General features: G+C 39.3%; 1 protein-coding gene across 2 annotated transcripts; it reads left to right on the top strand.

The window, feature by feature from the left end:
- Positions 1-1,465: 1,465 nt before the first annotated feature.
- On the top strand, positions 1,466-9,268 carry LOC138851863 (nuclear receptor-binding protein homolog). Of its 2 annotated transcripts, XM_070081361.1 has the most exons (5): positions 1,466-1,608; positions 6,961-7,141; positions 7,446-7,608; positions 8,282-8,380; positions 9,038-9,268. In XM_070081361.1, exons 1-5 carry the CDS (start codon positions 1,534-1,536, stop codon positions 9,243-9,245), a joined length of 726 nt encoding a protein of 241 aa, XP_069937462.1. In that variant the 5' UTR covers positions 1,466-1,533; the 3' UTR covers positions 9,246-9,268. The 2 variants fall into 2 exon arrangements, with proteins under 2 accessions (XP_069937462.1, XP_069937463.1); XM_070081362.1 differs by lacking the exon at positions 8,282-8,380 and having other exon boundaries at positions 9,038-9,260.
- Positions 9,269-10,871: the final 1,603 nt, after the last annotated feature.

Below are 10,871 nucleotides of genomic sequence, written 5' to 3'. Positions count from 1 at the left end.
TGTTATGCCATTTTTGTACCGTCGCTGGGCCTCCCTCCTTATCTGTGCATACTTGTTTCTGGATCTTCAACTAATCTCTCTATTTTCCTGTCTTCTTTACTTTTCCATTCTCTAGTGCATTTAGTTTTTTGCCTCCCCATACCTTTGGGTAAACCAAGGGCTCATTCTGGTCTTCCCAATATTTCTATTGCTCTTGGGAACAACCCTTTTCTCTGCCTCCTTTCATTTTGTTGTTACATTGTCGATCATTTTGTTTACTGACTTTCCTAGCAATTCACTTTCCCACTGAACCTCCTGCAGGAAGTTCCTCATACCTGTGTAGTCCCCGCTATTGTAGTTTGGCTTTTCCAATCCTACTCCTGTAACCCTCTCCACTTGTAACTCTGCTATGTATTTAAAGCTCAGAAGCATGTGATCACTAACTCCAAGGGGCCTTTCATATGTGATGTCTGAGCTACTCAGGGTGAACATGAGGCCCAGTCTTGCTGGTTCATCTTCCCCCCTCTCTCTCTCTGGTAGTGTCCCTAACATGTTGATGCATGAGGTTTTCCAGTACCACATCCATCATCTTGGCTCTCCATGTTTTGGGACCCCCACGTGGCACCAGGTTTTCCCAATCCATCTCCTTGTGATTGAAATCGCCTATAACTAGTAACTTTGCTCTACTCGTGTGAGCTCTTCTGGCCACCTCAGCTAGTGTGTCCACCATTGCTCTGTTGCTCTCTTCATATTCTTCTCTTGGTCTCCTGCAATTCTGTGGAGGGTTATACTTCACTGCAGTGACTACCTTACACCCCCCAGACTGATTTGTACGTGTCCATTTCTTCAGTTCCCCACCATGTGTGTGTGTGTGTGTGTGTGTGTGTGTGTGTGTGTGTGTGTGTGTGTGTGTGTGTGTGTGTCTGTCTGTCTGTCTGTCTGTCTGTCTGTCTGTCTGTCTGTCTGTCTGTCTGTCTGTCTGTCTGTCTGTCTGTCTGTCTGTCTGTCTGTCTGTCTGTCTGTCTGTCTCTCTGTCTCTCTGTGTCTGAGCTTGGGCCAGTATGCCAGTATTATTAGAATGCAGTATGCATTCTAATAATATATTTCTCAAAATTTAGTGAAGTTAAGATAGGTTCATCATTATGGGCTGAGTTTAGTGTGTCATTCGTGAGAAATATGTTTTATCAATCATTTCCTGAGACTGAGTCCCTTGAAGGTTCCTCCCAGAACTGTCTGAAAGCTAATAGCTAATAAGACAACATGGAACACCTAGATAGGTAGTTTTTGTGCTCCTAAAGCTTATAATGATGGGTCACTTGTTACGAATAATACGTGGCTGAAAATTTTAATCATCATACTTTTTTCTTGCTTTTATGGAATACAGAGGATGTGAAATAATAGCACAGTAAGGGAGGGTTAAGTAAGATATTCAAAGTGATATCTATCCTTGCACACTACTATCCACACTATGTAGTATTACTAAGAACTGACGGTATTTTAATAATTGCAGATTCCTCTCCAGTAACCCCAGCTGTAGACATCTACTCATTTGGGATGGCAGCTTTGGAGATGGCTGCACTGGAGATACCCGGAAATGGTGACTCTGGCAATGTTGTCACGCAAGAACAGGCACGTGAAATTGATTTATATTTTTGTTACAAGGTTAATAGCATCTTCTACACAAGGCTCAAGCATACCTTGATAAACTTTACTTTCAGACATCATTATTATTATTATTATTATTATTATTATTATTATTATTATTATTATTACTACTACTACTACTACTGCTCTTGTCTAACATGCTCATACATCCCTGCTGCATGTCCAAGCCCCTTGCACACAGAACCTCTTTACCCCCTCCCTCCATCTTTTCCTAGGATTACCCCTATCCCTCCTTCCCTCCACTACATATTTATACGCCCTCCAAGTCATCCCATTTTGCTCCATTCTCTCTAAATGACCAAACCACCTCAACCCCTCCTCATCTTTCTGAATAATACTTTTAGTAACTCCAAACCTCCATCTAATTTCCACACTGTGAATTCTGTGAATATTTACGCCACACACATTGCCTTTAGACACATCTTCACTGCTTCCATCCTCCTCCTTGCTGCAACATTCACAGCTCATGCTTCTTACCCATATAGGTGTTGGTACCACTATACTCTCATACATTCTCTTCTTTGCCTCCATTGATAATGTTCTTTGTCTCCACAGATACCTAAATGCACCACCCACCTTTTTTCCTCCATCAATTTTATGGTTTACCTCATCCTTGATAAACCCATCTGCTGACAAGGTTACTGCCAAATATGTGAACACATTCACTTCTTCCATACTCCCTCCCTCCAATCTGATATCCAATTTTTCCTTATCTAAATCATTTGATACCCTTATCAGCTACTTTTATCTATGTTCACTTTCAACTTTCTTCCTTTACACCCCCTCTCAAACTCATGCACTAACCTATGCAACTTCTATTCAGAATTTCCCAGAAACAGTATCATCAGCAAAATGTCTCTTTATGTTCATTTTTTTTTTTTTACACGTTGGCCATTTCCCACTGAGGCAGGGCGACCCAAAAAGAAAGCAAAAAAAACTCATCATCATTCAACACTTTCACCATCGCTCAAACATATCACTGTGTTTGCAGGGGCGGCGCTCAGCTTTGACAGCTTATACGACCCTCCAAACTGCCAATATCCCAAACCCCTCCTTTAACCCTTAAACTGTCTACACGTAGATCTACATTCACATGCAGGGGGCTCCGAACGTAGATCAACGTTTTATATTTCATTCCTTCAAAATTGGCGCGATAGGCCTGAGTCGCCTAGACATGAGATAATGGGTCTGCACACTCAGTGTATGCAGTATGAAAAAAATTGGGACGTCGGGGTACCGCATGGTAACACGTGGTAAACGTAATCACTTTGGCATAAAACTCTTCGTTATGTGTGACTGTGAGACTGGTTTTGGCCCTAACTTCTCACATCATAAAAATTTTCGAAAGAGTGATGAGACGGCAGATTACAAATTTCATGGAGCAGCACAACCAGCATAACCCGAACCAGCATGGTTTTAGAGCAGGACCATCGTGCCTGTCACAGCTGTTGAACCATTATGACAGAATTACGGAGGCGTTGGAAGACGACCAAAACGCAGATGTGATTTACACAGATTTTACAAAGGTGCTTGACAAATGCGTTCATGGAGTGATGGCGTACAAAATGAGGGCCATGGGCATTACGGGGAAGGTAGGCAGATGAATTTTCGGGTTCCTAACACACACAACACAAAAAGTATTAGTGAACAGGGCAAGATCCAGCATCAGCGAGGTCAAAAGCTCAGTGCACCAAGGCACTGTCCTGGCACCTTTGCTGTTCCTCATCCTCATAGCATAGATAAAAACACCCGGCACACTTTTGTATCATCAGTTGCAGATGACACTAAAATAAGCATAAAAGTCACTACAGTAGAGGAACTGAAAAAGTACATGAAGACATAAGCAGTGTTTTCCAGTGGGCAGTGGAGAACAACATGACGTTCAGTTGTGATAAGTTGCAGCTGCTTAGGTATGGAAAGAATGAAGAACTCTTAAGGAACACTATGTACAAAACTACAGAGGGTCATCAAATAGAACGTAAGGAACACGTAAAAGACCTGGGAATAATTATGTCAGCCGACCTTTTAAAGACCATAACAAGACAACTCACGACAGCCAGGAAGATGACGGGGTGGGTATTGAGAACTTTCAAAAACAAAGGAAATAATGCCGATGGTGACACTCTTCAAATCGTTAGTGCTCCCTCACTTAGAATATTGCTCAGTGCTGACGGCCCCGTTCAGGGCAGGAGAAATATCAGAGCTAGAGCAAATACAGAGATCCTTGACGGCTCACATTGAGCCAGTAAAATACCTAAATTACTGGGAGCGCCTTCAAGTCTTGAACATGTACTCACTGGAGCGAAGGAGAAAGAGAGATACATAATATATACCTGGAAAGTACTCGAGGGCTTGGTCCCAAATCTGCACACTGCCATAACAACTTGCTGGAGTGAGAGATATGGGAGGAAGTGTAAAATAAACCCAGTGAGGAGCAGGGGTGCAGTGGGGTCAATAAGGGAACACTGTATAAACATTCGGAGTCCAAGACTATTCAACATTTTACCAGAAGATATGAGAAACACGGCTGGAACAAGTGTAGAAGCCTTCAGGAGGAAACTGGACGAGTATCTTCACCAGGTGCCATATCAAACAGGCTGTGATGGATATGTGGGGCAGCGGGCCTGGTTGACCAGGCAAGCACCAGACGAGCCTGGACCATGGCCGGTCTCCGAGAGTAGTCAAACTCTCGAAGCTCTTCAGAGGTATATCACAGGTAAGGTGATTTGTTGACTGTGTGTGTAGGAGTTGCAAGTGGTATATCAAAGTGTTTTTCCACCTTGTAGACATTACAATGCTCAATGCCTTCAACATATGTGAAATAAAGACTGGGAATTCACCCTCAATATCATCAAGCAGATAGTGAAAAAGTATGGTACCACACCTATACCTGCCACTCCACAGTGACCTGTCACCCCACAACCAGAGGAAGAAGTGACAACCGAATAATCTCTGACTGTCACTGCCTGATACCAATACCATCTACTCCAAAGACGAAGTATTTTCAGAAAAAGTGTGTTGTGTGTGCTTACACTATGCAGCGACTCCGAGTGCAAAAAGACACATGATTCATATGTCAGCAGTGTGGGGTGGCACTCTGTATGAATCCATGCTTCTTGGAGTATTATACAATGGTGGACTTCTAGAAACATAAATGGGACCTGTAAATACCTTGCACATATATATATGTAAACAATAGTATGTGATTGAACCAGGTGTACAAATTCATCTGTCAGTGTGAACATGTGTGTTTGTGACAATATGATTACTAATTCAGTACCAAACATTTGTGTCTCAACAAGAATTGGCTATGAAATCAAAAGATCTGTAACAAAACATTATTATCATATCATAAAAACAACAATAAATAGAAAAGATTTGAAAAAAAAAGATACATGTTTATTTCTGCAAGCGGCAGTGCTCCATGTTGCCGACAGCTCATCATTTAGCACCAACTTCGCGGGCTTATGTCTTGTTAAGTACTGACCCTAAAATTCTTTTTTTATCCTATAGCATTTACAAAAATGCGCTCTTCATTTAAAAAATAAAAAAAAAGATTTTTTATTTTTCAAAATATTTGGAGCACTACGTAGGTGAATGTAGATCTGCGTTTGGACAGTTTGCGGGTTAAAGTGCAGGCATTGTACTTCCCATTTCCTGGACTCGAGTCTGGCTAACCAGTTTCCCTGAATCCCTTCACAAAATATTACCCTGCTCACACTCCAACAGCTTGTCAGGTCCCAAAAACCATTTGTCTTTATTCACTCCTATCTAACACGCTCACGCACACTTGCTGAAGTCCAAGCCCCTCACCCACAAAACCTCCCTTACCCCCTCTCTCCAACCACTTTGAGGATGACCCCTACCCCCTCCCTCCAACCTCTTTGAGGATGACCCCTACCCTGCCTTCCTTTCCCTACAGATTTATATGCTCTCCAAGTCATTCTACTTTGTTCCATTCTCTCTAAATGACCAAACCCCTTTAACCCCTCTTTAGCCTTCTGAGTTATACTCTAAGTAACTCCACACCACCACCTAATTTCCACACTATAAATTCTCTGCATAATATTTACACCACACATTGCCCTAAGACATGACATCTCCACTGCTTCCAGCCACCTCCTCGCTGCAGCATTTACAACTCGTGCTTCACACCCATATAAGGGGGTTGGTACCACTATACTCCATACATTCCCTTCTTTGCTTCCATGGATAATGATTTTTATCTCCACAGATACCTCAACACACCACTCACCTTTTTTCCTTCATCAATTCTATGGTTACCCTCATCCTTCATAAACCCATCCACTGACAAGCCAACTCCCAGATACCTGAATGCATTCACTTCTACCATACTCCCTCCCTCCAATGTGATATCCAATTTTTCTTAATCTAAATTGTTTGATATCCTCATCACCCTACTCTTATTTATGATCACTTTCAACTTTCTACCTTTACACACCCTCCCAAACTCGTCCACTAACCCTTGCATCTTTTCTTTAGTCTCCCAAAAGCAAAATATCATCAGCAAAAACTATCTGTGTCAACTCCCACTTTCTATGAGAGTCCCCATAATTTAATGTCACCCCTCTCCCCAACAGCCTAGCATTTACTTGTTTTACAACCCCATCTGTAAATTTGTTAAACAACCATGGTAACATTACACATCCCTGTCTAAGACCTACTTTTACCGGGAAGTAGTCTCCCTCTCTTCTACACACCTTAACCTGAGCCTCACTATCCTCATAAAAACTCTTTACAGGATTTAGTAACTTACCACCTATTCCATACACTTGCAACATCTGCCACATTGCTCCCCTATCCATTCTATCATATGCCTTTTTTAAATTCATAAATGCAGTGAAAACTTCCCTACCTTTATCTAAATACTGTTCACATATATACTTCAATGTAAACACTTGATCTACACATCCCTTCACATATATGCTTCAATGTAAACACTTGATCTACACATCCCTTCACACATATATGCTTCACTGTAAACACTTGATCTACACATCCCCTACCCATTCTGCTCATCTGCAATCCTGCTTTCTGTCTTACCTTTAATTCTTTTATTAATGACCCTACTATACACTTTACCCGGTATACTCAGTAAACATATTTCCCTATAATTTTTGGAATCTCTTATTTATATTTTCACTAAATCTAGGAAAAATAAATTTCTTCAGTACAGTTGGTAAGCTAACTGGTCTAGTGTCTGTGGCACTCAAGAAGCTTTGTTTATTTTTATTATGTTTCCTTTGAAGAGAATTTACATTATTAATATATTAATTTTTTTGTTGTTTTTTACAGGTGCTACGAACTATACATTCCTTGGAGCATGAACAGCAGAGAGACTTTATACAGCAGTGCCTAAATCCTGAACAAAGCCAACGTCCAAGTACCGCAGAACTACTCTTTCATCCGGTCTTATTTGAAGTCCACTCCCTTAAACTCTTAGCAGCTCATGCTCTCATACACAACCCTAAGAAATGTACGAATTTCCCTCTTTAGTAATCATTCCTATAGACATGTTATAATTATTGTTAAGAATCATTGTATTAAACAGTATGAAAATGAAATGAATATTAATGAGCTTGGCTTAACTACTCAGTGTAATTAAATATAATATTGTGACTTTTCTATATAATTTTTATAAGAGAGGCAGAGATTCAGTTGTGCACTTATTCCTGTCATTATTTACTATGGTAAAGATTTTTACATTAGGGATAGTTGTCCCAAACTTTATTTTATGCTTAAATGAGTAAAGATTTAAATGTTTTCCGTTCTCATTTCAGCAAACAAATTTATAGATAATTGTGTTGAGGATATGCTTCAACACCAGTACCATAGTGACAGTGTAGTAGCAGAAATTACACATAGCAGTGGAGAACCAACGCTTTTTCGCATGGCAGATATTCCTGTTATTGAAAAGCTGGAGAAATTCATTGAAGATGTCAGGTATGGTACTTTGTTTTTTTTTTTACTATGGTCATTATATCTTTGTCTATACCGAGTGCAGATTTCCTAATCATTACTTTTAATTTCACCACAGTACACACTCATTGCAAACTGATGAATAACTAACTTTTTAAAATATTGTATATCTACATGTATATAAAATGTCTCCAGAAGTGAAGTAGTTCCAGCTATCTCTTGAAGACAAGATAACTTACTAATAGTTTCGTACTGACTTTCATCCACGTCCCTCATCACTATTCCAAGACTAACTGCAACTCTCATACTGCCTTAGAGCTAATGTATCACATGATAATAAGATAACTTCCTTGCTCTTCCTGTCAACTCTATAATCTTCACATTTCTTCATGGAGCTAACTGTGTACAAAATTTTCCTGCCTAATGCATTTAAATGTTTGAAGGTTATGTCCCTAATTTGCACAAAAAAAAATGAGAGATATAGTAGAAGGTGCAGTGCATGATAAAAGAAAGGCAGAGGTGTCATAAGCACAGTTAAAGAACATGTAAACATCTAAGGTCCAAAACCTTTCATTTTATTCCCAACACATGTAAGAAATATTTCTGGTACCACAGTCTGTAACTTAGAGGGAACTTGACAAATTTCTTTAGTAGGTAATTGACCAGCCATGTTTTTGATGGCTATGTTGGCTTGCAGGCTGCAAGCAACAACAGCCAGTCTAATCAGGGAAGCCTGGTTTCAGAACAGACTGCAAGAGTACAACAGCACCCAGAATCTTTTACAAATAGTCTACAGGTAATTATCATTGTTAGACTCACTAATAATGTGCACAAATTATTCTTCACTTTTACCAAAAATTGGCTTTGGCATTACATAATGAAATGCTTGGAGAAGAAATAAAATGTATTATTGTGATAAAAAAAAATAGTGATTGAAGCTAATTACCAAGGTAGGGATTATTGAGACAGCATGAGAGGATAATTTATTTTTGGTAGGACTTTCTAAAAGTTGTCTACTAAGTGTGACAAAAAGCCTCAATAACATAGTGGCACCTGTAAACTCAGGCAGAACTGTGACTGGATTTTTTTTTTTGTTTTGTTTTGTAGACAATGTTAATATCACTGACATATAATGTGTGAGGTCGTTAGAACTTTATTTGCCTTTTGAGGAAAGCAAAAGCATAATAGCTGATTAAATATGAAAGTTTTAAAGCATATTCTGAGTATATTGATTTGTGAATAGGACTTCAAAGTATGAAGAGAATTGTCAGTCAAAATATTGTGAAGCTTTAAGCACATGCAGACAGTTACATGCACAGCAATTGATATACCACATATTGTTATTTTATACACATTAATAATCCTTAATTAATACATGCACTCTTGTATCAAATGATTTGAATTGAATTGGAACATTGTTATATTATTTATTTGTATATTTTACTTTTTTCAGGTTTGGGATTTACCCCTTAACAGCATTTAGAATCAAGCAACAGCCTCCGTCCCGTCCTCGGGCTATCTCACCCGAAGCTGTTGATCCTGTTGCATCAGAAACCCCAGAGACTACAGATATGGAGACACGAAAGGTTATCAATATGATGTGCAACATTAAACCAAATGAAAATGGGCATGGATTGTTTGTAAGTACTATTACACTATAATAATGGCTTTATATTTTTAAAAAGATTGGACAGTTTTTAGAAATCAGAATTTAGTTAAAAAATATTTTCAATAAACTGGCCATATCCTACCCTGGATTATATTAGGTATGAATTTTAACTGTTGAGTTACACAGTAGCAATAATAGATTGAATGGTGTGGTTTTTAGCATCTGTTTATAAATGTATTTGTTTATAAATTTAAGTTTATTCTCTCATTTCCAAGTTAATGTGAATCTTTGTTAATTTCTTGCCATTTCTTACCCACCAGATTAATCTCTTGATGTATCATTACATGCATTTATATTTTAGCTTCCAATTTTGTTAAATATCTCACTTGGAAAAAGTAGAAGGATAAGTATTTTATGTTTTACCTTTATCTTTTCACTTGGTGATTGTTATTTGCTGAGTTATAAGGCTTTTGTTTAGTAACAAATACTATTTTTACTCATGTGATCAGTTGGTAGACTCTTTCATCCTTAATGCCAGTAATATTTATTTTATTTTTTTTAACACATCGGCTGATTCCCACCAAGGCAGGGTGGCCCGAAAAAGAAAAACTTTAATCATCATTCACTCCATCACTGTCTTGCCAGAGGGGTGCTTTACACTACAGTTATAAAACTGCAACATTAACACCCCTCCTTCAGAGTGCAGACACTGTACTTCCCTTCTCCAGGACTCGAGTCCGGCCTGCCGGTTTCCCTGAACCCCTTCTTAAATGTTACTTTGCTCACACTCCAACAGCATGTCAAGTATTAAAACCATTTGTCTCCATTCACTCCTATCAAATGCACTCACGCATGCTTGCTGGAAGTCCAAGCCCCCTCGCACACAAAACCTCCTTTACCTCCTCCCTCCAACCCTTCCTAGGCCAACCCCTACCCTGCCTTCCCTCCACTACAGATTTATACAATCTCGAAGTCATTCTGTTTTGTTCCATTCTCTCTACATGTCCAAACCACCTCAACAACCCCTCCTCAGCCCTCTGGATAATAGTTTTGGTAATCCCACACCATCTCCTAATTTCCAAACTATGAATATTCTGCATTATATTCACACCAAACATTGCCCTCAGACCTGACATCTCCACTGCCTCTAGCCTTCTCCTCCCCATTGCAACATTCATCACCCATGCTTCACACCCATATAAGAGTGTTGTTATAACTATACTCTCATACATTCCCCTCTTTGCTTTCATAGACAAAGTTCTTTGTTTGCACAGACTCCTAAGTGCACCACTCATCCCTTATCCCTCATCAATTCTATGATTCACCTTATCCTTCATAGACCCATCTGCTGACACGTCCACTCCTAAATATCTGAATACATTCACCTCCTCCATACTCTCTCCCTCCAATCTGATATCCAATCTTTCGTCACCTTATCTTTTTGTTATCCTCGTAACCTTACTCTTTCTTATATTCACTTTTAATTTTCTTCTTTTACATCCTGTACCAAATTCATCCACCAACCTCTGCAGCTTCTCTTCAGAATCTCCCAAAAGCACATAGCAGTGATCATTTTCTTCCAATTTATAGCCTCCATTCTTTAGGGAGGTTATTGGGTTTTTCTTTTAATAACTTTTCCCTAAGTGTTGGTAAATTTCATTGCTTTGCTTGCAGAGGT

This window comes from Cherax quadricarinatus, unplaced genomic scaffold, assembly GCF_038502225.1.
Source record: "Cherax quadricarinatus isolate ZL_2023a unplaced genomic scaffold, ASM3850222v1 Contig2476, whole genome shotgun sequence".
Lineage (NCBI taxonomy): Eukaryota > Metazoa > Arthropoda > Malacostraca > Decapoda > Parastacidae > Cherax > Cherax quadricarinatus.
Note: the sequence above shows the minus strand (reverse complement) of the source record. Positions and strands in the feature narration are given on the sequence as shown.